Here is a 27,968-nt window from a genome sequence, read left to right as displayed (position 1 = left end):
CCATTATGTTTATATTAGTCAAATAAGGCGGATGTTTTTGTTTTTTTTATATTTAAAGATGCTTATTTACTGACATGAGCTCAGTTACATTAAAGATTATGCAAAGGCTACAGTATCTGAAATTTGTTTAGACTAATTAGTATTTGCACATATTCTGGCTTCATATTTTTATATTTTAGAGATTTTGGTTCTCTAATATTCAAAGCACTTTAGAAAGCACACCATCAGTATCAGGAATCATTACATTACTTATTTAACTGGAGCTTTACAGCTCGGATGCATGATAGTAACAAATAAAACAGGTGATTCTTGTGACACTGGCAGAATAATTTCTGATTTGCATATACTGAAGTTTATTTACTTCATTTCTAACTGCTTCGTCTACTAGGATGGAAATGTTGCTGAGGGGAAACCTGAGGAGAGGAGTGGCGCTCTGCCTGCTGCTGTTGGCTCTCCTGCACGAGGCCACAGGCCAGAGAAGAAAGACAGGACGCAGGAACAACTACAGGTTGCATGACGATGGAGGAAATGGTAATTCCTTATATGAGCTATCCACATGTGGGGCGGGGAAGGTCGGTCATTGGATCCTGTGGGTGTAACAGACTTCAGGTAGGAGGATCAGACATTCACCAGACAACATGCACAGCTCAAGATGTAAGTATGGTGAGAGTAAGAATAGGTCTGTCAGGATAACTACTGTCCTGCAATAAACACTATCATTGTTATTTTAAGATCATTTTATGCCACTGATATATAATGACATAATAATGCAAGTACACCCTCTCAAAGAGCATTTAACTTTTAATACGTTTATATTACTCAGACATTGAAATTGTAATGTAAAAAAATATCCTAAATAAATTAAGCATAAATAATTTAAAAGCACACAAACAAAATAATAAATAAAATGTGATCAAACGCTGAAGTCTTATACTGGCAGGAAAAACCTGTCTAGTTATTCTGGTGTCATGTTTCATAAAATGTTCTTTCGTAAACAAACACTTATGTAACACATCGGGCAATATCAAGGTCAGCAAAGACGAGCAAGTTCATGTACATAAATAAATAAGCCTACCGATAAGATATGTACGATAAGTCGTTAACTTAATTATCGTGACGGGCTGAAATAAGAATCTCTTTGATACAAACCAGACAATTATTTGATAAATATGGGATGAGAGCCAGCAGTGTATTAGCAAGGTCATCAAACTTAACGTCTCAAATCCTTGATGTTTAAATCCAAGTCAAGGTTTAGAACTGAACCCATTTTTAGCCTGAACCCAAGAATCCAGAGCTGAGTAGTCACAGTGGGACCATCGGTTGTCCACCGATCACAGGGATGGAGGTTCCCATCTGCTGAAGCGTCCTTGTACAAGACACTGAACCCCAAATTGCTCCCGATGGTCAGACCAGCATGGCAGCTTGCTGTGATCCGTATGTGAAAATGAGAGGCAAACTGTTGCACTTTGCATAAAAGTGCTATATCCTGTAAATGCAGCCACTTTGCACTCATTATCTAACAGTAGATGTTCTGCATTTGCACAGACACATATACATCATCCTGTTTCAAGCCAGGTTTTTAGTTTTTCTCAAATGATCAGCACATTGAAAGTAACACTGCAAAGGTAATGCTTAAATGCACAGTATGCCATTTCTCCTGCTAGAGGTCTCTCAGTCAAGTCAGAAAACATAAGCAGCGTGGGATCACAGGATTTGTTGTGTTCATTCTCCAACAAAACCCATTGCTGATGAAAGTTAATGTTTGGCCGCGTTATCTTCTTTCCTCACTCTCTCCATGAAGTCATGGCAGCAGGTGACCAAATGAAACACACTGTTACCTTGAATAAAATGACAGATTTCTCTGGATTTAAATGTTGTTGGAAACATGCAGAAAATTCAATGAAATATATAACGAAAGGTTTAGAAGTTTTTAGACGTTGTAATGCTGAATTCTTTCATATTGTATCTCTATAAATATATATTGATTAGCTTGTTTTAGTTGACCAAGAGTCCAAAACCCAAAGATATTCAAATTCAATTATCTATCTTCTTATCAACTCATCTACAATAAGGACTATGCAGTTGCAACCTTCTCCAGATTCTCTTATCCGTCTTCCTCTACAGTCTTGTAAATCTCTACATTTTCCTGAGGTTTTATGGGTTTCTTTCTCCCACAGGTCTAACATGTTCGCTTGAGGTGGCCTTCATCCTGGACAGCTCGGAGAGCGCCAAAATATTCCTGTTTGAGAAGCAGAAGGCCTTCGTGTTGAGCTTCAGCACCCGCCTCGCTATGCTGCAGGTAGCAGGCTGGACCATGAAGGTGCGAATGGCTGCACTCCAGTACAGCAGCTCCGTGTCCATAGAGCACCGATTCTCAGCCTGGACAGAGCTGGATTCATTTCACGGCCGAGTCAGCACCATGAACTACATCGGCCACGGCACCTACACCACCTACGCCATCACCAACGCCTCCCAGCTGCTGGTGCAGGAGACGCCGGCGGACAGCGTCAGGGTCGCGGTGCTGATGACCGACGGGGTTGACCATCCCCGCAACCCTGATGTGATCGCAGCTGCAGCCGAGGCCAAAGGTCACGGCATAAAGTTCTTCGCTGTGGGTTTATCAGACATCGCCCAGCAGAGTCAGAATAACGCCAAGCTCCGCGCCATCGCCAGCACACCCGCTCAGCAGTTTGTCCAAAGTCTTCTGAATCCTCAGCTAGAGGAGAAGCTGCTCAAAGAGATGGTGAGTGAGGCCCTCACGTGAGACGAGATCAGATAAGATGGCGACCGTGTTGACATGAGAAACAACTGGGACGTTCTTTTTAATGGCCAGCAGGAGGCGACTCCACTGATTTCAAGAAGAAGTCTGATTGTATGGAAGCTTATGAGAAAATGAACCTACTTCTCACTTGATTTATTGCCTCAGTAAACGGTTTCCTTATAGGTTTTTGTAAGTTTTGGTCCCATTTAGAGTAAAATAGAAGATAAAGTTGGGTATGCTTAAGATGTGGCTACACTGTGATTGAGAAGTCGCTACCACAGTGTGTTCTTGGGTTCTCAGTCAGAACCAGTTAGGATATCCCCCGAGTTCCCCCTTCTTGTCCAAATACGGCCATTTTTGACCCCCAAAAAACAACATGGGGAATGCTGTAATGCAAAACTCAAGACTTGAAAATGTCAGGCTACACCAGTGATTCACTATCTTGGGGTTGGGACCCTCCAAAAGAACCAAAGATCAATTAAAAGGATATAAAAGGAAACTGGGAATATTTTTTTGTTCCCATCTGAACAAAAAAATCTGATTCTATTTCCGTAAAAATTTAAGTATGACAATGAAAACATTTTACTGTTATGTCACGTATGGGTCAAAGGTGCACATGCATCACTTTCAGTTAGCTAGAATGAAGACACAGACTACACTAATACATTTTTTTTAATGGGACTGTTGAAAAAAGGCCCACAGACAGTGAGGATAATGGAGACGATTAAAGAAATTATACAAAAATTACAGAGAAAATTATAGAGAAAATTATAGAGAAGATTACAGCTCATGTGTGGTCCGTGTTATCAGAAGAGGTTGGGAACCCCTGAGCTAGAAGATGATCCAGCGATTCTCAAACACATGCAGTTATTTCTTCAGAGCCTGCAGCCTTTAATCACATCAACTACTGCTATATCTGATTTCACCTGTGCATATCCACTCCTCGGTTGATCCCTGACATCAACACCTGTTGAAACTCTGCTTTCTTTTTGGTCCATCACATGTTTAAGAGGCACTGATGAACCACTGTACATGCAGCAGCCTATCATAGTAACAGCAGCATGTGGCTTTTCTTGCAGGGGGTTCATATTTTCCCCCCTTTGTCTGCACTTACTCGTGTCCTTACAGCGGGTTCATGTCTCCGTGACAGAGTTGTGTCTGCACGATGAGGGGCTTTCCCGCCTGCTTTGCATTTTCCACACACACAGAAATGTCGGGGTCAGGGCCTGTCGGAGAGAGTGGCCTGGTTTGTTCTGCTCCCCAGAAATGTGTGAAGTTATCCATTCATATTTACAGCTTACAAGAAAGACACTATATATTAATACAGTCATGTCAGTGTTAATTGTGTAGTGCCAAATTACAACAGAAGTTTTTCATCTCATATAGAGCAGGTCTAGACTACTCTAATTTGCAGAGACGCAACATTTTCCGATGAGCAATCACGTGGTGACAGCGAAGAGGACATACTGCCTTTTAACGGGAAGACACCTCCATCAGAACCTCACTCCTAGTGGACGGCCATCTGTCTCAACAACGATAATAACAACAGCAATAAAAATAATAACTGCAATGGTCCAAACACAGAACCTTGTGGAAAAAGGTGCAATGTGTATAATTTTTTGTTTCAGTTGTTCAGAGATTTACCAAAATTATGAACAGAATGTAAAAAAATAAGAAGTTCTGGCACCTCTCGCTGCCAACATTCCCTCCTGGGTCCCGCCCTGCTCCGGGCCTGAAAAGTCCAAAGCTCCTGTGCAAGCAGTGTATACAACACTCACACTCCCCCAGTGCTTCAAGCTCCCACTCCAGACTACTAACTGCATGGCTAACTGAGCTAACGAGCTAATGGCAGCTACAGTTAGCAGCAGTTTATGGTTACTCTGCTGAGTAAAAATTCGACTAATTCTCACATATTGCACCCTCAAACCAGTTTAATCCACTTCCTTTAATGCTAATTAAATGTCCCAGTTTCTGTAATAGGATGTGATGGTTAATGGAGTCACATGCAGCACTACGATCTAACAAAACAAGTACAAACACAGGTCATTTGTAACTTTGACTGATGTCTTTGTGCTGTGATAAACTATTAAAGTCATAACAATAGATTTTTCATTTCATTAGTTGTGAGGAAAGACAATATTTAACATGGAGGTACCAAGTTTTTTCACTCAAACAAATAACTGGATCTTTTCTGTGGTACTGAACCTGTAACTGAACATGTGTTGTCTCATGTTTTGCATCCAGGCTGCAGTCGCATTTGAAGGGGTAAGTCTTTCAACGCAATTCAGCTTTTTACCTCTATAATTATACTGTATATTTTAAATGTAGCATTGACTTTTTTTTTTTTTTTTCCTCCTGTTAGTGTCCACAGGCCCAAGTCTGTTTGTGTGAAAGAGGAGAGAGGGGCCCTCAAGGAAGTCCAGTGAGTCAAAAATCTGTCTGGGTTTTTCTGTATTTCTTCATCATGGCATGGCTTGATTTTGTCTTTTAGCACCTAGTTAAGACTTGACTGTTACTAATTCCAGGGTAGAAAAGGGGACGCAGGCTTCAGAGGGTCACCTGGTCAAAAAGGAGCGAGGGTAAGTCATCACATAAAGAAGATATTTAACTGTTTTAGCATCTGATTTTACTTTAAGTTGGTGTCTCTTTTTTTCAGGGAGAGTCTGGCTCGAACGGTCGACCTGGAAATGACGGTCCAGAGGTACAAAATAAATTCTCTTTAACAACCAAATAACATGCTTTTCATCAGACGAAATGCAGATTTTAAGTGTGTTTCACCTCTTGCAGGGTCGACCAGGTTATAAGGGCAGCAAGGTGGGTGACGTTTAGCTTTAGCAACATGCTAATCAGTTATATTCAAGTCTGAAGAAAATAAGAGGGTATAATGTTGTGTTTGGTGTTTCAGGGGGAGAGAGGAGACTGTGGCACTCCTGGTGAAAAGGGTGACAGTGTATGGACATTATTAAGTACATTATTTTCATCAATACTCACAGAGTTTGTCCTCATACTGAATTAAGTGTCATTTTGCAGGGACCTGAGGGACCTCCAGGCCAGCGAGGAACGAAAGGAGAACAGGTAGAGCATAAATAGATGTCTTTTTTTATTGAACGATAGCAATAATGAGCTTAGTGTGCTCATTTTAGACCCAACAAATAGGAATTTTGTTGGCTAATTCCATATACAGCATTAAAAAAACATCTTACTAAAAGTATATTGTAAGTAGAAGTGACAAAAACAAAATGATTACCATTTTATTTTTTTTAAATCCAGAAAATAGTTTAAATAAGAACAGTGAGTGTCAGTACTCGGCCATGCTATCAAAGTGTTGGTCACCACTTATGTCCAGACTGAAAGCTCCCAAAAAATATCTGATGGATTGCAGCGAAGCTTTGTACAAACACTCGTTCATTCATGCATTCATGGTCCGTAGAAGATGAATCCAACCAAGCGGTGACCTCCGGGGCGGAAAGATTAAGCCACGCTCTACCTCTTTGCCCATTTTTGGATTAGCTGGGAGTTAGGGGGAGTCAGGCTGTGCCAAGATGGTAACAGCTGGAGCCACAACACTGAGCTTCACAACAGCTCTTCGGAAACCTATGGGTGACGTCACAGAGACTCCTTCCATGTTTTATACAGTCTATGAATCCTACTGACTCATGATCAACTCTATGTTTCGTTTGGTGCTGATTACCAAATGTAAGAATGCTATCAACCCATCGGCTATAGTCTAACGACCATTTAGCCTCTGAGAACAACCGCCATTGCTTCAGGGCGTAGCCCAGTAGATACCTGCATAATGGATATCCAAGCCAAGACTTCCTCTTCCATGCACTGGTCATGGTTTACAGCTACATTAGCAACTTGAGAGGCAAGAATGGAGTCGAAGACACAGACACAGACTGTTTACCTGCATGCCACCAAAATGCACTCAAATGTGATTGGTCAATAAAACTCAGACTACAAACAGACTGATACCAAAATCTTGTCTCTTGCCTACAGATTCACAATTCTTACACAGATATATGTTTATAGGGATTGACAAACTACGTAAGATAAACATCAGCATGCTAGCATTGTTAAAATGAGCATTTTAGCATGCTGATGTTAGCATTTAGCCCTGAGCACCTTTATGTCTAAGTACGGCTTCACAGAGTGGTAAGCATGACTGTCGACTTAGTCTCGTTTAAATAATTTAACTTCAATAAAGTTTCATTGATCATGGTTTGTATTGACTTATCATCAGATTCATTTAATCGTTTGACTTTGCCGTTAAATCATTTTTAATTGTTATAGTTATATTTTTGTCCCTGATGCTTCACGCCCCTGATCATTCAGTTTACTGCCGGCTGTTCATTGATACGCGGACATCATGTTACGTCCACATCAGACAGCCTGTTCAGCCTCCAATATGAAAAATGGAAGTGGAATTTGTCTCGTATTCATCTCTGCACTAATGGAATGTGAATATTGGATTATGGGTAATCCTGATACCAATGCTGCTATCCAAAGCAGTGAATCCAGGCTTGCAGGATATTATTCTTTTGCAGGAACAGACTTTGTGTGGTGGGATTAGTGCAGGGACCTGGCCGCCCAGCACCACTCTTCCTCCTCTGTGCCACTGGCACAGTGTCAGTATAACCTTGTTATTTTGTGGGCTTGGCCTGAGAATCGAAGGACATGAAAGCCATGAATGTTGATTTTAATCTTGTTGTATTTTTCATTCAGAGGTTGTGGGTTTTGGTCATACAACGCGGGGGCCACATTTTAAATTCATACATGACTGTTGCGTGCAGCTGGATGCAACATTTTTGTCACGAAATGAGGAAAATCACCTCAGTTGTTTGAGTAAAAAAACAGACTGTGCAGTATGTCATTTAAGAAAACTTGCATCGATATTTAAAATTTGTTTTGCAGGGTGCATTAGGACCACCAGGAGAAATGGGCGCTGAGGGAACAGCGGGACCGAAAGTAAGTTTCCTCAAGACCTCAAGATGCAGGAAATTTAGGGAATTTTCAACTCTGAAATGAGATACACTTTTTGTATTAAAAGAATAGTTACACATTATAAGATATACAGTAAGACTGATGGTGAGGGGGAAACAGTTTGCTTGACTCTGTGTTAAAAAAAAATACACCTCGCAACACAACTAAAACATCATAATTAAAAAGTTGTCGTTGTTCATTTACTACGTACACAAACAGAAATGTAAAAATGATCATTTGTGGTTTACATGCAGGGACTGTTTCCATCCACCCAGTATCTCTGTTCAGCATCCCCACTGGTTGCCCGGCAACCTCAGTGCGATGCCAAGAAGTCACGGCTGTTTTTTTGTTTTGTTTTTTTCGAAAGCATTTTTCCCAAAATGTCGAACTATTCCTGTGAGGCTTAGAGAGCTCGTTTAAGAAATATTTTCATTTTGTGATCCCAAATCCAGTCCATCATCTTCCCAGAGACAACAGAGCATTCTGTCTGCAAAAAGCATTATTATTTGTTCAACCACAGAATCCATTTATTCAGATCGTATAAGGATTTCTTCATTCACACACAGCGCTCCCCAGACACATTCGCACACAACATTTGTATTGTCAGATGGCAGATTTGGTTAAAAAAGCGAGCAAAACATAAGATCGACCTTTAAAAATGTGTGCCCACGGCTAATAAGATGCTGATGCCTCCATCACCACAGAGCTGTCCTGCAGCTTTCTAACAAAGATCTCTTTATACAGATGAAATCTACTGTGATTTATCGCACATCCAGGAAAAGTCCAGACATTAATCAAGAGTTTTAGAGAGCGAACAAAGGACTCGTCTTTATTTCTTAAATGCCAGAAAAGGTTGAAAAAAGACCGACAGGCCATTTGGCTTCACTGATGAAGATTAATGCCAAAGGGAATAAGACATGTTACTGCATAATGTGTAATAAGGGAATATGACCAGATGACTTTGGTCACTACTTCTGAATTCATTTCACATGTTTACAGTGTTGAACTGCCGTCATCATGACATACATGTCTCTGAATTTGTTTATTGCCACAGGGGGACAGAGGACCCACTGGTGCTTCTGGACCACCAGGGGACATTGGTATCGGTTTCCCAGGAGGAAAGGTAACTCTGTACTGTAAAAACTCATCCTAAAATCTAATTTATGCCTAAATTTACTCTCAAGGAGGTGAGGATGGATGGTGTTTTCCTTTATAACCATTTCATACAATTTCTGAAAGTTTATGTGAAACACAACAATGAAGCTTTGTATAGCACATGTATGCAGTTCATAAATACTATCTTTCTTTGTTTATTCCCTCTTTGGTTCATTTTAAGAGTTACAGAACATTTTAGGACATCCTTAACAGCCAGAGAGATCGTTTAGTTGTTTTCACTGATAATGTGAAACGAACAAAACCCCAATAAATGACAGATAATGAATAAATATGATCAGACTTTAATGACTTACGGAAAAATGTGGATATTGATTGAACTGTGTCATGTTTACAGGGTGAAAAAGGCATTCAGGGAAGACCAGGTCCCAATGGTCCTGTTGGGATCGGAGAACCAGGACTGCCAGTGAGTATGAAAATGGTCTTATAATGTACAAGAGTAACTGCATCAAGATCCTCTGTGTACACAGTTGATTACTTTTAAGTTTACTCTGTGTATAACTGTGTATGTCTGTGCCATGGGCAAGAAACCTTGATAAAAGTGATAAAATAAACAGTAAATGTAAAGACGCCAGTATTTAAAAAGTTTGCTCAAGTCAGTTTGCTGAAGTTAAGATCCTCGTAGTGTGAATGCATTAAGGAGGGTACGAGATGAAAGTTAAAGATCTAAATGTAAACTATTTCATAAAGAGTGAGTGAACATCCTGACAAAGCTATATCACATATTTAGGATATTCTTTCTCCCCCTCCATCTGGTGTCCTTCTGGTTATTATACATCACAGATCAAACTGTCAAAACATGAGCATGTTCAGTCCACTTTACTCTCATCGCATTCCAGGATTCCTGGGAATTAAGGTTGTTATCATTGCTTAAACCACTGCTGCCCCCTGCAGCACCGATGTGCAAAGTACAACCTTAAGCATTTTGTATTTAGCATTTTGTGCTCATATATGGAGATTTTTATGAGAAGTTGTTTGTTTGTTCCAGGGCCCCCCAGGACCTCCAGGTGCACAAGGAAACTCCGGACCACCTGGAGACGGGTTTCCAGGTCCGAAGGTGGGTCAGGTTTTTTTTGAACATGCGTTGGCTGAAGGAAAATTCTCAGTGAATCTTGATCTTGACAGTAACACAAATGTATGCAGATTTTCATACAAACAAAAACATGCAGTGTTTGATTTACTAAAGAAAAATGTGATATTTGTATAATTGATAACGTTCACTGCCGGTAGCAGAACAGACTGATTCATAGAAATTACAACAGGAATATGTGTCTCTGATTTCTCCAAAACGTTGTGCATTTATTCAGGAATTTACATTATTGGCCTAAACATCAAACTTAAAACATGTTGGACGTGCAATTATAATATGAGAACTGTCTGTAACACTCACCGTCCTTGTTTTAGGGTGATCGAGGATACGAGGGCCCGAGGGGCAATCGAGGACTTCCTGGTGTTGGGGTCAAAGGTGACAAGGTAAAGACACTTGAAATGTATACATGTCTTATATTTTTACTCAAACTGTCTGCTGATGCTGAAACATTTACTACAATGTGTTCACCTACGTCTCACTTACTCTGACACAGAGCTGGCTCTTTGTTTACTTTTGTATGAATCTTTTCTCAGGGCAATCAGGGCCCGCCGGGGATTACAGGTCCGGTTGGTGCTCCTGGTTTAGGACTTCAAGGAGAAAAGGTAAAAAACTGCTGGAACCTCTGCTAAAACTGAAGGGGAGACACTTTCTAACCACTGTATTGAGTTATCAGCATCTCCCAGCGGCTTTTGTTTAATTTGTTCTCAGCTAAATCTTTTTTTCTCGCAGGGGGATCTAGGCCCAGTCGGACCTGCAGGCCCCAGAGGACTTCCAGGTATTGGAATAACGGGACCAAAGGTGAGGCAGGAGGGGGACGTCCATTAACTGACAGGGTGTTTGTCTCAGAAACAGAAATTCAGACAGTAATTGTGATTGACAGTCAGCTGATTGTCTGATTGCATCTACATTGTTTTTGCATATTTTATCTCACAAATGCACCTGTGCGACACAGCTGGCCTGTCAATCAAACGCCTGTTTGAATCAGCCTCAGTCTCAATCATGGAGGCAACAGAGAGGCTGCTAGTTTATAATCTGAGACACATTTAATTCACGCTGAGATCAGGTTCATGTGAGGTTAACTTCAGTGATTCTGTAAAACATTTTCTGTTTTCTTAATTTTACTCAAAGAGAAAATTAAAGGCATGCTGTGTAGGATTTGCTGGTTACTGTTTGTAAGCAGTTGATTGTTGAGTCTCAGTCTCAGGTAATCACATACCACCATTTTGGGTCGGCGAGCCATCGCTGATACCCAGAAACATGGAAAAAAATAAGAAGAAAATACAGGCAGAGATCAGGGTCTCTGTAGATACAGATTGTTAGTTTTGGTATTGTAATAGGATTTTTCACCTCTTTCTTGGTGACAGTTCGTTTAAGCTCTAAGTAAAAACACTGAATATTCTCCTGTCTGTGTGAATGTTACCTTTTAGGGGAACCAGGGACTCCCAGGTGAACTTGGACTGCCAGGTGAGAGAGGAGTGGGAGAACCAGGACCCAAAGTAAGTGTGCTGTTCCCCTCACAACTCTACTGCAGTATACTCAGCCACCACAGAACAGTATAGTTCCCTTTGAAGAAACAGTTTGACATTTTGGGAAATATGCTTAATCACTTTTTTGCCAAGAGTGAGATGAGAGGATTGATACCACTCTCATGTTGATGCTCATGCATGTTATTTTCCTCTCTCAGGGTGACCCAGGAGCTGAGGGGTTACCAGGTATACCAGGTCAGACAGGAGAGGACGGAGCCCCGGGACTAAAGGTAACATCAGTACTCGAACCTGTTTTCTATTTTCGATATTATTTTGAATATTTCTTATCAGTCTGTGCTTCAGTAACTGTTTCCAAATGATGTCAGGGTGACATCGGGTTGCCAGGGCCGAGGGGAGCTGTCGGTGCTTCTGTTAAAGGCACACCTGGAGAACGGGTAATGGACGTTTTTCACAGTTGATATGTTCTGTATACTTGATATGTGAGTTTACAGAAAAAAATCCCCGTAATATGATAAAAGTGTAACTCAAAGCTGATGAGTCAGAGGGTTGTTTGGTTGAATATGAACAGCAGTCTTGTGTTGTTTTTGCAGGGACCCCCAGGGGACAGAGGGACCAGAGGCCAGCCCGGTGCAGTCGGTCCAGTGGGGCCAATGGGAGCAAAGGTTTGTAAGCACACAACAGGTCAGTTTTATATGAAAATCTGCTGATACTGAGGGGTTTATGTGCCAGGGGACTAAATTATCTCCAAACCAAGGACATGTTAAGTCAGACAACTTTTACTGGCTGACTCAGTAGCGGACTCTCTCATGGTCCAGCGCAAGCTCCACCAGTACATAGTTTTCCCAAAATAAGGTCCCATGGGGTCCACTGGAAGGGGTGTGACTTTAGCTCTCTATAGGCTTAAAACTATCTAATTATAATTATAATAATACTAAACTAGTATTAGTCTAATAAGTGTTTTCTCTTCCAGGGGGAACCAGGAATTATTGGGCCACCAGGAAAAACTGGACCACCAGGGAAGGGTATACCTGGTGCCAAGGTAGGCTCATGTGGTGCAAACAAACCACAGCTTTAACTGTAAACAGCAACAAGCCTGGTTTATTGTTCTACTTCTGGTTTTTGTCAGGGAGAACTAGGTCCACGAGGTCCACCTGGAGCTGTGGGAGAGTCAGGGATTGGCTTACCTGGACCAAAGGTGAGTTCAGCTCAGGTTTAATCTTCACGGATCCTCCCATGATAAGTTCTGAAAAACAAATGGTTTGGTTTGTAGGGAGACAGAGGGGCCCCAGGGCCTGCTGGGTCACCTGGACTGAAAGGTGACGGATACCCCGGCCCTCCAGTGAGTATCAACCTGCGGGACATTTACATTTTTTATCCCTTTACAGCCTGCATTATGTAATTATTTCACACTGTGTCTCAGGGACTTCCAGGGCCTCCAGGTCTGATAGGAGAGACGGGATCGGATGGTGTTGGTTTACCTGGACCAAAGGTAAAAGTTCAGCCCACGGAAACGATTGTAGTTCTTATATGAAGTGGTCTGTTTTTGTTTGTTTCAGTCATATAAATGTTTTATAACTTAAAACAACTGTTCTCTGTTCAGGGGGACAGAGGCTTAGCTGGACCTCCTGGACCTGCTGGACCACCAGGGATTGGTCTCCTTGGTGCTAAGGTAATCTGCCCTATTTCAAACAAAAGCTCGTACGTGAATGCCTTTAACTTCATGTTGGTATCCAGAAAGACACACAGTTTCTTTTCCCTGCAGGGTACCGTTGGCCGAACTGGACAACCTGGTCCACCAGGGTTACCTGGTGAGGGCATCCAAGGACAAAAGGTACCGCAGGATATGTTTTAATCATTGATTTATCGTGGTGAAAATGAGGAGATATTCAAACTTTACTGTCTCGTTTAGTCGTAGGAGCCCATTCAGTTTAGACTCTCAGGTGCTGGTGCTTAAAGACAGACAATAGAAACTTTTCTGTGAGCTCCATCTTCTTGTATAAGTTCTCAGTGGTGTCTGTGCTGTATGTTTCCAGGGGGAAAGTGGATTTCAAGGGATCTCCGGCCCCAGAGGTCCTCCTGGACAAGGTCTGCAGGGGGACAAGGTAACGACACATGATCATGAAATATGAAGAGACAGTAAACCGAGCAAAATGATAAATTGCATGACATTTAAACAAAATATGCAACATGTTCAGATTAACCAGCCTATTTGGTCTACTGCGTGGCTCATGAGACGAGTGTTTCTTTCCTCTCGCAGGGGGATCGAGGGTTCAGAGGTGAAAAAGGCAAAAAGGGAGATAAAGGAGAATCTGGAGAGACAGGAGCCATCGGACCTTTGGTACTGAATTAGTTTTTTAAACACATTCAAGTGCTTTCAAAGACAATAGTTAAAACATGTTGATCTCTTTCAAATCACAGGGCAGAATGGGACAAAAAGGAGAGCCTGGACTTACAGTAAGTATCACTCATTACGATGAAAAACATTTGCATGATGCATTGATCTTGTTGATGAAAAAAAAAAACAGACATGAGATGGTGAGAAATCAAGACACACCTGCAGGCAATTGATCAGAAACATGAATACAGTCATCATCATGTACACAGGGAGATGAATATGCAGGTTTAATGATCGAAGACTCGAGACCTGGATTCTCGTACGCATGTAAACATATTCAGTTTTAAAAGTACTGCACTTTCTATCTTTCACAGAGAGATGAAATCATCAAAATAGTGAGATCCATCTGCAGTAAGTAATCAGAAACTCAAAACTCACATTTTGAATTGTAGTTGTTTCTTTACTTCTATAACGTGGCTCCGTCCCTCCTCTGTTTCATTAGGTTGTGGCGTGACGTGCCGCCAAACTCCGTTGGAGCTCGTGTTTGTGATCGACAGCTCTGAGAGCGTCGGCCCCGACAACTTCAACGTGATCAAAGACTTTGTGAACGCCCTGATCGACCGAGCCTCGGTCAACAAGGACACCACGCGGGTGGGTGTGGTCCTTTACAGTCACATCAACATGGTGGTGGTCAGCCTCAGACAGGAAGCCAATCGAGATGAGATCAAGTCTGCCGTGCGTTCCATGACCTACCTGGGCGAGGGTACGTTCACGGGCAGCGCCATCCAACAGGCCAACCAGGTGTTCAAGGCGGCGCGGGCAGGTGTGAGGAAGGTGGCCATCATTATCACAGACGGGCAGGCCGATAAGAGAGACGCTGTCAGTTTGGAGAGCGCGGTGTCAGAAGCAAAAGGAAGTAACGTGGAGATGTTTGTGATCGGGGTGGTGAATGAGAGCGATCCGCTGTACGAGGAGTTCAAGAAGGAGATCAATCTCATGGCCTCTGACCCCGACAGCGACCATGTGTTCCTGATCGATGACTTCAAAACTCTTCCAGGTGAGCCACTCTCGTGATCACATGATGTAGCAGCATTTCAAAAGGGTTAGTTCACCCAAATGACAAAACAAACACATTTTCCTACTTATCACCTATTTGCCCAGATTTTAAAATATCAGTCTAGTGGTGGAAAGTTACTGATTACATTTGCTCGCATTGCTCTGGACTTGCAGCTCTGGAGAGGAAACTGCTGAGCCATATCTGTGAGGATGGAGAAAGACATTTGTTCAGCTCCATCCCGAACTCCAGACTGCCTCCAGGAATCCCTGAGATCTCCGGTAACGTTCGAGAACCTCCATACAGGACCGATACAGACACACCCAAGTTCACAGGAGACTTCAGGAGAGTCCAGATGATGGTGAGGAGAACAAATCAGTCATTTTTTCTACCCCCTGTTGACAACGAAGGCTCTATTACAATGGTTTATTGTATCACTGGCGACATCCAGACGCAATTAAGTAAAATCATCCAGAAACCCTCTGGCATGGCTCTGATGGTCTGTCCACCACTTTGGTCCAGACAGAAATGTCTCAAGAACTAGTCGAGGGATTGCCATGAAATTTTGTACTAAAATGAATTGTCCTAGGGGACAAATCCTAATTATTTAAGTGATTACCTGACATTATCTCAGCACAGTAGATGATCTCATTCCCTGCTCTACAGCCCGGCCCTCCAGCGTCAATGCCGGACAGAGAACCCATCACTCCACAGAGACCCCCGACGGATGACAGATCCTCCTCAGAAATTCAGAGATTTCCACTGTTCGACAGGGAGCCTTTCAGACCTGTAACAGAGTTCCTCCCACAGTTTGACATGCAGGACCCCACGAACCACATGGTGATGACGGGAGCCATCGGGCCGGCGGGTCCCACTCTGAAGACCCCGTCTGAGGAGAAGATACCAGTACCGCTACCGCCGACTCCTGCGCTGAAGCCTTCAGACGCCTACGGCTCAGGTAACGGAGAGTTTTAAGAGACGATGAAGAAAATATTGGTTTAAATGGTAGAAATCAAGTCTCAATTAAGTCAAACGAAATATGCAGTGAATGTTCAAATATTTTTTACCTCTGCACATCTTTTATTTTATTATATTGAGAAAATGTTGGTGGTCTTTGTTCCATGGGTAATATGGTCAGAGGGACGTACGTTCCCAAGTTCTACTCATGTGCTCTCCAGGGGTTTGGTTTCCAGGGTCCAGTGTTCCCCAACTACTTATGTGCCCTCCTGAGGTCCTATGTTTCCAAGATCCTATGTTCCCCAGTTCTATGCTCTCCTAGGGTAGTTTGTTGCCCAGCTCTAGGGTTAGAGTTGGGGTTATTTCACCTGAATGCAATAGGGTTAATGCATGGAACAAAATACTGAACAGGGGAACAGGACCCTGGGAACAAAGGTGCGCTCCTCATTTTACATGCTCATCACCTGCATGTTGGCATTGTAAATGAGTAAGTTAGCTTGCTGCATCTCTGTGCCTACGTATAACATCACAGAGCTGCTAGCATGGCTTGTGAACTCAGTCTTGTTAAGTTTGACACTTGTCTTTCGTTGTCTTCAGCGGAGCGCTGCGGTCAACCCCTGGATCCAGGACCTTGCCGGGACTACGTGGTGAAGTGGTACTACGACGCCACAGCCAATTCCTGCGCTCAGTTCTGGTTCGGAGGCTGTCGAGGAAACAGCAACCAGTTCGACGCTGAGAAGGAGTGCAGAAAAACCTGCGTCAAGGTCTAACGTGCACAACGTGCCTGTAGTCATGAACATGATGCTCAAAAAAAACATTCTTCTGAGACTTCACGCCATGAAGTTCACCTCAGCTTCAGTGCCTTAGTATTTTACTTGTAGCTACTTTGACATGGATAGGGAAAATAAACAACAACTGTTATAAAAGAGGCTTCAGTAAACCAAATTAACCTTAATGTAGTTAAAGGTTTAAACTGTTCAGTAGGACACATGCTTTTAAATGTGTTTTTTCCTGTTGGCCATTGTGTCAATCAATCAAAATGATGTCTGTAATGTTACTTACACTGTTGAGCAGTTATGTTAAAAATTAAACAAACTTTGTAACCACTAACCTTTCTATTCAGAAGAAGTAACCCTTTTGTATAATACAGCCGTGTATTTTTCTACTTAATGTCTCAAGTTTTTTATGTTTATGTTTTTTAATACTGTGAAATGTCACACAACAAATAAACTTATAATTTCACGCACTGTGGGTTGAATGCACTTCCAAATCATCTGTTAAGCGAATATAACTTAACGCATGATGAGCGTATATAAAAACACAAGGTTACACAAAAGAATAAGTCATAGTTGTACCTAAAATGTGATGAGCTTCAATAGAGGAAATAGCCGGTATTAGCAGTAAAAAGCCAGCGAGAAGATCTTGTTGTTGTTGAAGGTAAGAGGAACTCCCTCCCAACAGGAAGATGACTCACTGAGAAACACTTTCTTCACCCCAAACTTTCAAGTTGGACATGATTACATGTAATTAGCGAGGAGAAGCCGCTCTCAGAACAATGCATCTTCAGCACGTGGAGTGCCTATTTAGCTGTAAAAGCTTCTTCTTGTTGACTTCAGGGTAACATCTTGAGAAAAAAAATGCAAATTGGCTTTCATGCTGGGCGAGCGTGGTAGGTGATATTTTGCATGAGCGCTGTCGTCATGGATAAACGGCTCCCGCCCGTGCATGCTAGTTAACGAGATAGGAGTAGGAGTAATGGATCCAGTCAGAAAAAGCAGTAGGAAAATAGACATTTTAATCTTTGGCTTGATTGTACATTCAGTAGAATATTAATACATCAATGACGAAATTGTGGAGTTTGACAGAGCGCCATCATTTGTAAAAGACAAGAAAAGAAGACATGATGATGTATCCAGGATCTTTGGCTGGATTAGGATCCTTCCCTTCAAACAAGCCGAAGTAGAGAACAGTGTTGGATTCAGACCCACTCATGTCCAACTGAAAGAGGACAGACACAGACACACACTATATTAATAACACTAAATAAATAAATAAATAAGCAATGTTTCGGTTTCACTGACCACACACAGGTTAGGATCGGCAACTCAAAAGAGACAAAAACACACAGACTGCACCAGGTTACACCATAACTGTCTCACTTTCCTAAAATCAAAAACTAATGACATAATATGACTTGTGACATCTGTTCACAGCCCAGTCATCTGAATAAAAGGTATATGAGCCAACTTTAGTGTTGGTGAGACATCTGCAAAGCCATACGCCATTCTTGGAGACGGCGTTTGAACATTTGTAAGCGTAACAACCACTGGATATTTTTAAGGAGACGTCTAACGTAAAGACATGTTACAACAGTCAACATTTATTCTGGTGATTAGGTTTTTCATCATTAAATTAACCTGAACATTCAAAATATTAGACTCTAATTTTACGTTTCCTTACATGAACTGGTGGAATGAATCTGGGCTAAAGCGATTACTTCTGCATCACTGTTCTCCTCATAGTGGAAAAATTGGAGGAAACTTTAAAACAACTTCTCGTTAAGTGACAAGTGAACACTAAACATCTCACGTCGGACATTATGTGCAACATGCGGTTGTGTATTTTTACAGCGAAATCTTAAAGTTAATCTGATCTCAGGTCTGTGACATACGTGACTGCTGAGAACATGACAGCACTCGAGGCAAGAACAAGTTACATGATTATATCAAGAGCCGTTACGTTTGATAATTCACTTCAGAACAATGAAGTGCTCCGTAACTCTAGTGGGCTCACTTCACTCAAATGTTTCACTTCAGTATGACGCTGACTTCAGTACAAGGCTCCTCTACTGGAGGAAGAGAAGTTCACTGACCTGTAAAGTTGTCTTCATTAAACTTGAACATGTGTGTGGTTAGTAAAAGTGAATTTGCACAGATTTCATACTGTGTGCTACTCAAATTTATTGGATACTAAGTATATCTATCGAATATAATAACCTCAAACTGGCAAGTCAACATGATATGAAGACACAACACTGGCATATTGTCACCTTATAAAGGTGATGTGATCAGCAGACACGCAGCAACATGGAGATTAATTTGAAGTCATGTCTCTGATGAATGTAAGTCCAATAGCAACTCCTGTTTCAGCTTTGTTTTGGTCTCACCAACTCCTGAGACAAATATCTAGCTGCTAGTCAGTTTTAAAGCTTTTTCACTGAATACCACGACCTGCTGGGTCTGGAAATGAGAGCAGTGCCAATGAACCAAAACAGTCAAGGTCCATAAAACCAAAATGTTTCACTGAAAACGCTCCGTACAGCTGAGAGGAACTGCAGTCAATGTGAACAAATCCTTCCACATAACACAGTCACTTAATCCATTAATATAAAACTATTAACTGATCCAGCTTTGAACAACAGCAGAAAAAAAAGGATAGAGATCAATAATTCAATCAAATGATAAAGTTTAGGGTCAAAGGTCACCTGTTTGGTGACATCGACCCTCCAGGGGTTGACCTGTAGTCCATCACACCAGCCTGCTCGTCCGTACAGCCACGTGCCGTGTTCGTTAGGAACTGCGCCCTCTTTCACTCGCGAGGTGCAGCCCAGAGGTGTTCCTGATCGTCACAACCATGACCCCAAAGAGATATGAGAAAGAAATGATCAATTAATCAGTGGCTCGATAACCAGTCCTTGATTAGTTAATCAAGAGAAAAAGAATAGACAAGAAGTTCACTGTTCATTTACATTTGTTGGTTTCAGCTTCTCTAATGTGAGGATTTCTTGTTTTATATCACTGCAAACAGAATATCTTTTGCACGTTGGACTGTGGGTCGTACAAGCAAGACTTTGAAGACATCAACAACTAAACATAAGGACAACAGGCAGCATGTGCATGAGCTGGCTCATGATGTGAAATACATTTTACTGACACATTTCATTATTAAACTGAAGGATCAACTTAAACATTGAACAGGTACAAACACATACATTTTTTTCTGTCCTGCAGGTTTACTTTTATTGTATCTGAGGATGTTGGACATCAGGTTATTGATCAACATGGTTGCTTACCTCGAGATCTGAAGAACTTCTAATGACCTAAATGTTGAGGTTCAAAGTTCATTCTTGACCTTATCTGACAAAACAACCTCACCTAAACCTCCTTTCCTGACTCTTGGTGAAGAGCAAATAATGTGATCGAAAGATGAAAATACAAAATAAAAATGGACCCTGAAGGTGGAGTCTTTTGTCAAATACCTGCAGTAAACATTCCTTCAAAAGTCGACATTTCTCACCTGCAGAATCGAATATTAGCGTGTTGTTAAAGACACTGTTGAACAGGAAGTGGTGGGAGGTGACACAAAATTCTCCACAGTGGTTGTCGTCGTAGCCGTGGGCTGTGATGACAGCGTACAGCTCCACCTGAAATTAGACACACAGGTGATAAGACGCTGACTCAGACAGACAGGAAGCTCTTCAAAGGGTTAACGAGCAGATCTTTCACCTTCTTGGTCGATGCTGGGATGGAGAATTTGATCGGTTGGTATCTCTTGTTGTAGTTTTTGTCGAAGGTTCCTCCGCTGTACAGTGACATCACTTTGAAGGAACGGAGCTCCTCTTCACCATCACCTGTGACGTTCACTGTGGATTTATAGAAAGTGAAAATATACGCTGGCAGGTTTAATCAATTTAATTTCGTGTTAGTTTCTTGTTTCCAACAGAGATGTAGTGGCTCTGTTTGTTTATGTGTGGTTTTCAGTCACATGGCCAAATTTCATGAAAAAAATTAGCTTTATAAATCACTTAATAAAATCTAAAGCACAGGACTGCAACAAAAACAAATCTGGTCTCGAATCATGCCCGACAGAATCCTGTTTATTCCCCAATCATCCTCTGTGTCATACAGACTGTTTTTATAAAGAAACAGAGTCAAATTATTTCCTGGAACTAAAAGCTGAGAGTCATTTTTATCCAGATATGTTCCAGTAACTATTTACAGACAGGCTGTCCCTTCCTGCAGAGCCATTCCTTCTCTCTCCCTTTGAAGAAATCCTCCAGTGAGAGGATATGGACACAAAATGCTCTGAGATGATATAATTTCAGTTGCAGCTCTCCGTCCTCACAGCGGGAGAGTTCGGATCTGAGCATGAAAGCGTCTCTGAACTGTTACACCAGTGCAATGATGACTGCTGAGCGCTGCCTATGTGGATAACATTTTCTGTCATGGTACATGTTATTTTACATTGAAATCTGCTTATAGTATATACTGCGTATCATTATATATGGTATAATGTAAAATACAAACAGAAACACTGGGGGGTTTAGAGGGTTTTAGAGGCTTTTAGTCAGCTGTGAGCTGCAGCTTGAGCCACGTTTTTTACATTTTGGCAAATTGTCACCATTAAATTATGCTTCAGATTTAACAAAGTTATGATTCTAAAAGGGAACATGAATTTTGACGTCAATGGCAGCAATGAAACCCCAGTGGTTTGAAAGTATTTGAACTGCTTCCATGAGCTATGTGTCACAGTCATCTACCGACTGCTGATAGATCATCAGTGTGTTGTACTAAAATACCTAACAACCTGTGCTGTCTTCAGATCACTGGCACACAGCCAGGAGCGCCTCGCAGTTTGCAAACACTATATCATCATATCGCCCCATCATATTAACTGCTCAGTACACCCACACAGTTTTCCAGCTGCAAATCGAGTGAAACTTCAGCCTTCTCACCTGTCTGATTGCCGATACTGAATCTCAGGTTGAGGGAAGTGAACCACGGCATCGCCCAAGGCGGCGTCTTCATGGTGAAGGTGCATTTGTTGCCGTCCAGCAGGGGGAGCAGAGAAGACACGTCTGTCAGCCAGCGCCCAGTACCTCTGCCAAGATAACACATATCAACAAATATCAGATAAAATAACAGGATTCTCGCTCATAATAAAGTCTTAATCTGACTGAGATCGATTGCTTCTGTCTCCACCCACGTACCTCGGGAAGTCGCTATATTTTCCTTATCAGACTAAAGTTATCGCTGAGGAAACGCCACCATGTGACTCTCATGATTATTTCTTCCAACTTTTTCAGGTATGTTGGGGGTATTTAACAAAGTCAACGTGACTAACAGCTTGCCAATGTGTCAAGAGTCTCAAGACAATATTACTGTTATATTTTAGTGAGAGTTAAGGGTCAGGGTTCGGGTGCGTCGACTATAATCTTCTGTATCTGTGCCATTAGAGTGTTTTACATCATCTCACCTGCGGAAGGCGGTGATCCATCGGCCCAGCTCCGTGTTGCAGTACGGACCGAGAGCGTCACAGCAGATAAACAGCTGCACTGTGTGATCCCAGTGAGCGCAGGACGAGTCTCTCTTACTGGGACACGACAGGGCCGCGTCGAGCTCCAGCACGTTAAAGTCCGACAAGCCTGCAGAGAGACATAATATACACATGTTAGCATCATTAAAATGTTTAACATACAGTGAATGGCGTCCTGTAACAGCTCACACGGACGCTCTAATGCATCGTCTCCTTAGCTTCCCATGCTAATGTGGTGGGGTTAGGTGTTATGAGCGCTCTCTAATGGATGCTCTGGATAGATGAGAGACATAAAGTGACCTATAAAATGGGTTATATCATCAAGGTGAGACCTGAATGTGTTTGTCAGTCCTCTCACACCACAGCTACGCGGAAAGAGTCTGTAAAAACGGCATTAACTTAAAGTTTCTTTACATGTTTATAGTTTGTGTTAAAGCTGCAAACCTAAAGAATAATATCACTTGTCTGTGCCGGAGAGTTTTAGTGACACATAACAGTTTGATCAAACAATAATGATGATATGTTGAATATTGAATATGAATATTTGTCACTTCTGGTATGAAATGTCTCCTCACCACAAAGTTCTGACATTTAAACGTGACCATCTCACACGTATTGTTAATGAAGTTACCTGACGGCATGTCGACTGTGGCCACCGCTCCCTTCTCCCCCTGCATTTGGACTTTGTCAAAAACAGTAACAACCTTTGCAGGATTTTGAAGTTTGGTCTGCAGATCAGCGTAGAAATCAAACCTGGAGACAAAGTCACAGATAAATGCAAAAACACATCTAACGACAGAGCTTGTGTAAATCTATGATAGGCGGCTTTTATATATAAAATCTCCTTGACCTGTACAATCCAATGCAACCATTCACAACAACATTGCAAAGAACCTTATCATGCTATTTCCTTCTCAGTAAGATCAGAAGGGTTTGATAAAACCTGAAATCTGAAGTCGTAAGTCGAACACATGTGTGTTCTTACCACTGTGCCTGCCAGGCAACGAAGCTGAACGAGGGGTAAAGAAACCAGCCCATCTCAGCCAGCAGCCCCTGTTGGTCAATACTGAAGAAGAAGGATGGGGATGGGGTATTCTGGAAGGACACATACACCGGCTGTCCAGACCTACAAAACACATTCAGAAGTATTATATCATTATGAGATGGGCAACAGGAAAAGACAGACAGACATGATTCAGAAGCTCTGTTCTGTAGAGACACCGTATGATGAATTTCAGGGGATGTAATATTTTGGAAATCTATTTAGTTGGACCAGACCAAGTCAGCTCCGTAATCAGAGAGGAAACAAAAAGGCTTTGGAGGATCATTACTTTAACCTTGAAAGTGTTCAGTTAATCTATGTACAAGCATCACAGTGAGGTCTTACTCCAGCGCCTGAGCGACCGAAGGCTCCAGGTGCACCATGGCAGCGGGGATGCTCAGCGTCGTGTTGCACTCATCGTCGACACAGTTCATGTCCTGGATCGGGTTACCAGGGAGAGTGTAGACAAGGACACCGGAGGCGTTGGATTTGGCCATGTTTTCCACCTGGAAGGAAGTACAGAAGATCCAGTGTTGATAAAGTCTTATAAGATGAAAGTCGATGCTGCCTGTGAGTTACACAACAAAATGAATGAAGGGAATCATTAACTACAACAGATGAGGAAAAGCAGCCGGGCTTTAACTAATACTTCAATTAATAATAGTTGAATCTGTAAAATGTAAGAAAATATTCACAAATGCAGCGTTTCCAGCTTCTTAGATCTGACGATTTGTTCTCTGTTATAAATAAAATAATAATAATTAGACGGATGAAAAAATAAAGGAAAAACCTGAATAAATGAGTGCAGAAACATAACGAATACATACGCTTCCACACAGCTGCACTGGATGGTACAATTAAGTAATTATCTTCCAATCACGCTCTGTGGCATGTATAAAATTACTGAGCAGGCCCAGCTGATTCTGATTTTGTATCGAGATGTCAGGAGGAAAAGATCTAACACCCCTTTTCGACCAAAATAGGGGCCAACTCACAGAAAAACACACTCTGAATCAAATAAGCAAAAACTATTGCGTAGTTACGACTGATTCTTTTAATAAAGCTTCATTATTGTTAAGAGGTTGTGTTATGATTGTTGTTGTTCAGCATGAAGAATCAGCAATTTGAGCAAGAACTGTGCACATTAACAGACCTTAGTGAAGTAAGAGCAGTTTCCCTCTGACACCCAGGCCACGGCACCCGCCAACGAGGGGGATGGATCACAGCCGTCACCTGAATCAATCAGCTGATAGGACGTCTGACCCCAGCGCGTGCTGAGCCAATCATACCTGGCATCTAGTCTCTTGATAATAATAGGCATGTGCCACCCTGTGAGGAGAGAAAAAACAGAGTACTCACTTGCTGCAGTTCAGGAGGAACCTGCATCATCAACCCACTTCCAAAATACATTGTTCGATACAATTTTGGAAAACGACATACAAAACAGACGTGTAATTCACTGAATGAAATTGATTGCACCATCACACCCTGACATTCTGGGCATCAAGTTAAATATTAATGATGGTTTAGAGGTAAGCTGAGTAAGAACACACACCTTTGTCCCATCGAGCCTTCAAACGGTGATAATGCTGCCTGTTAGTTTGAGAATAAAGGCAGACCTGCAGGGTTTAAGCTGCAGTGTAGAACGCTGTTTTAAACAGTTTATGCTCTTGAATGCATCACCAGCAAAAAGGGACCTTTAAGTTTAGTCATTTATTGTGGGCGGAGAAAAATGCAAATATACACTGCAGTTAAGAGTAGTTCAGATGTTAAAATGATAAGACAGATGTGCCTAATGCAGCATAGATATACTGGACCAAGCATCATACAATATTTTGGTGATAGAGTCTGACAATAACAAGTCACACAATCTGACTTGTGAAGAGAAAACGGTCTTACCCTCGGAGGTGAAAGCAGCCTGGGCAAGGACACAGTTACGTGACACGCAGCCCCAGTAGTAAAGCACCATGGGCATCCAGTTACCCAGAGCGAAGACAGGCACCGGAGAGAAGTGCAGCCTGGACAGAACCTCCTTCTTATCGCTGAGACATGTAAAGACATGAGAGCACAAAACTCTTATAAGGCATACAGTCAAATGTTGACAGAACAGCAACTACAGTATAATGAGCGGCCAAAAAGCCTAGATTCTCAAAAACATGTGAAAAGTAGTTTATGGATAATGAAGTAACAGTTTTAGAGCAACTTACGTTTTTCATGTTTTTGCAATGCACTTTGCATGATATTTAACCAAAAAATGATAATATACAGGATGTGAAGGAGAAACTACTGCACCAGAACAAACTCTGCTGCAAAGGTTTTTCATATTGTGTAACATGTGAGTATTTGTCAGCCACTTACCCAACAGCACTTCCTTTTTCAGTGTGGTTTGTCTCACTTTGGTGCAGTATGAAATATGTTTGACATATTAGATTATTTTGCAACAACTCAGAGTGGCCAAACCGCCCGTTGCAAATTTGGCAACCGGCTGTTTGGCCAAGATGTTTTATGCCGCTTTAAAAAGTCATAATCGAGTGCTCCAGTAATCCATTTGCCTTTAACAGGACAATCCCCTGTTCTGTCTTCTCGTATAAATCAATTGGTTTAAATGTGATTTATTGCATATTTTTTCACTGCCGTTGTGCGTAACTTACAATTATTTGTTATTCTGTTAAACTTGTGGATGTGTCAGTCTTGATTTGTCTGTTTATGCCACCCTGTAGGGCCAAATTTCCCCTGTGAGTCAATAAAACAGAACAAAACTGAACTTATTCATCCATCTTTGCAGCAGAGATTTTGTTAGAAATGTACTTTTTTAAGGTGCACTATGAAGTTTTGGGGAAGACATTTTTTCACAAGAGAAAGATTTTCATTCACTGATTTTTTTTTATGTCTAAACAAACTAAATAAACAAACTATCTTTGGTCAGTGACTAAACAAACGGACCTTAAAGGACAACAAAATTACATACTGTTTCACTTTGTTTATATTTGGCGGACCCTGCCACCTTCCTAGCATCAAACAGTGTTCTGGGGACCTTATTCTCCTCTGAGAACAGCTTGTTTATTCAGTTATTGAAAAGATACATATTTCTGATTTTGTATTATTACCTCATTAATATTGTATTATATATGTATTTAATACACAACAAAAACAGTGTCTAAGTGAGACCCCTTATCATGTTCAAGATGTTATACATCGGTAAGCAATAATTTCCCCCTGAAGCTTCACAAATTGTCTCATTTAAATAACTTCATGAGTCCCAAATCGGTACAATTACCCAATATCTTACATAAAAGCAAAGCTGGGAGAAAAGTAGACTGTATATAAAGTGGTTAAAATGCACCAGCTCGAGAAGCTACATCAGTGAAATTCTGCTTACACACTGATGCATCATTACAAACAATAATCTATTAAAGAATACTGAAATATGGATTATTTTTAATACTTTGTTTACATTTTACTGGTAATACTGTGCTTTTACTGCAATTTTAAAGGTCTGAATGTAGGATTTTTTTACTTGTATTGGGGGTATTTTAACATTATTGTACTGCTACTGCTGCCACTGGACTGGGCTGCATGTCAACACAACACGTTGCCTCAAAGCAGCGCCTCCTCCCCGGTCACCTGTGCACGGCCACCCGGTGCAGCTGGTCCCTCATCCACAGGGCATCACTGACCGCAGAGTCGTCCAGGGACAGGAAGAGCACCTGGGCACTGTCGGGCAGGTCCTGCACCAGGCTGGTCAGAGACGACTCGGAGCTCCACAGGCACTCCAGAAACCCGGACTTGTTGGTGAAGGCGTGGACGATGAGAGGTCCCTGAAGGGCACCCGGCTTGTAGCGGAACTCTCCATCCAGAGTTCGGACCGTGAACGCGTCCGCGATGTCTCCTGGCTCCGGTCCGGTGACCCCGAAGCTTTTGGTGGTTCTCAAACTGAGTGTGTTGTCGTTATTGTTGCGGGACTCACAGGCCTCCTCGTCTCCGATTAGTTTCGGTTTCCGTATACCTTCAGTCACACGAGCTGTCAAAACAACAAGCATCCAAAACATCGAGAACTTTGAACGCAACGGAGCCATGTTACCGCTGATGGCGAGTGACCGTGAACTCACCACGGACAACCGCGACAGAGCATGTCTTTTAGAGAGTTTATCTGAATTATAAAGGTCAGACTGTTTTAAACTCTGTCAGTAGGCGTTTTCATGGATCCTTAATCTGCATCTAAAGACTTTTGAGTTGGAGGCGGGCCGTGCAGCGGTCTACGGTGGCCCTGGAGGGACGGCAAGCCTTAAAAAGCGCAAATTGACAACAGTGAGCCGTCGATAGCTCGAAAACGGGATTTCAAGTAGTTACCGAGTTTATCCGGATTATTCAAATCTGGGATTTACGACACCGACCTTTAATGCCATGAGTGAATAAACTGTGATAAGACGTGGCAAATAATAATTATATCACGGTATATGTTGGAGAACAGCCTATAATTAGAGAGGATTTTAGCTAGCAACTCAAGATGACAGTGTACAATTAACTGAACGAAACCACCACTTCTCGCGAGATTTGAGGATTTAATGCCTAATGGCCTAAATCTAATCTAATCTGCGTCTCCTGTCACTTCTTGGTCTGGACGTCTTTCTTTATTAACATGTGAATATTAACATGAATCATTTACTTTCATTTGATGTACTTTTTACATAAAGACAATCTTTAAATGCAAGACATTTACTTCATATAGAGTACACTGTGGCACCACTATTTGTATTTAAAGGGGCACTGT

The 27,968-nt window shown here is 41.8% G+C and overlaps 2 protein-coding genes across 2 annotated transcripts; one reads left to right on the top strand and one right to left on the bottom strand.

The window, feature by feature from the left end:
* Positions 1–389: 389 nt before the first annotated feature.
* Positions 390–16,610, top strand: col28a1b (collagen, type XXVIII, alpha 1b). The gene is made up of 34 exons (XM_073485770.1): positions 390–531; positions 2,178–2,743; positions 5,006–5,026; positions 5,124–5,183; positions 5,287–5,340; positions 5,418–5,462; positions 5,549–5,575; positions 5,667–5,711; positions 5,792–5,836; positions 7,676–7,729; positions 8,799–8,867; positions 9,255–9,323; positions 9,906–9,974; positions 10,322–10,390; positions 10,541–10,609; positions 10,737–10,805; positions 11,435–11,503; positions 11,692–11,763; positions 11,860–11,928; positions 12,085–12,156; positions 12,465–12,533; positions 12,621–12,689; positions 12,765–12,833; positions 12,915–12,983; positions 13,095–13,163; positions 13,257–13,325; positions 13,528–13,596; positions 13,752–13,832; positions 13,913–13,948; positions 14,204–14,240; positions 14,332–14,886; positions 15,060–15,244; positions 15,550–15,841; positions 16,438–16,610. The coding sequence occupies exons 1-34, from the start codon at positions 390–392 to the stop codon at positions 16,608–16,610; spliced, it is 3,597 nt and encodes a 1,198-aa protein (XP_073341871.1).
* Positions 16,611–17,618: 1,008 nt separating this feature from the next.
* On the bottom strand, positions 17,619–27,417 carry LOC141012507 (uncharacterized). The gene is made up of 12 exons (XM_073486011.1): positions 26,822–27,417; positions 25,097–25,239; positions 24,351–24,526; positions 23,543–23,703; positions 23,141–23,281; positions 22,787–22,908; positions 22,096–22,264; positions 21,575–21,720; positions 20,346–20,482; positions 20,137–20,263; positions 19,325–19,458; positions 17,619–17,838 (listed from the first exon to the last, which is right to left on the bottom strand). Exons 1-12 carry the CDS (start codon positions 27,271–27,273, stop codon positions 17,713–17,715), a joined length of 2,034 nt encoding a protein of 677 aa, XP_073342112.1. The 5' UTR covers positions 27,274–27,417; the 3' UTR covers positions 17,619–17,712.
* Between the last annotated feature and the right edge of the window lie 551 nt (positions 27,418–27,968).

The sequence above is a fragment of the Pagrus major genome, chromosome 17, assembly GCF_040436345.1.
Source record: "Pagrus major chromosome 17, Pma_NU_1.0".
Classification (NCBI taxonomy): Eukaryota; Metazoa; Chordata; class Actinopteri; order Spariformes; family Sparidae; genus Pagrus; species Pagrus major.
Note: the sequence above shows the minus strand (reverse complement) of the source record. Positions and strands in the feature narration are given on the sequence as shown.

Excerpts from the sequence above, each read along its gene's own strand:
- col28a1b (XM_073485770.1), top strand. The coding sequence starts at position 390 with ATGGAAATGTTGCTGAGGGGAAACCTGAGGAGAGGAGTGGCGCTCTGC. Across the intron at positions 5,184-5,286 it reads GGGGCCCTCAAGGAAGTCCA|GGTAGAAAAGGGGACGCAGG; the intron begins GTGAGTCAAAAA and ends TACTAATTCCAG. Across the intron at positions 12,534-12,620 it reads AGGGTATACCTGGTGCCAAG|GGAGAACTAGGTCCACGAGG; the intron begins GTAGGCTCATGT and ends GGTTTTTGTCAG.
- LOC141012507 (XM_073486011.1), bottom strand. The coding sequence starts at position 27,273 with ATGGCTCCGTTGCGTTCAAAGTTCTCGATGTTTTGGATGCTTGTTGTT. Across the intron at positions 20,483-21,574 it reads CAGTATCGGCAATCAGACAG|TGAACGTCACAGGTGATGGT; the intron begins GTGAGAAGGCTG and ends ATAAATCCACAG. Across the intron at positions 20,264-20,345 it reads TCCCAGCATCGACCAAGAAG|GTGGAGCTGTACGCTGTCAT; the intron begins GTGAAAGATCTG and ends GTCTAATTTCAG.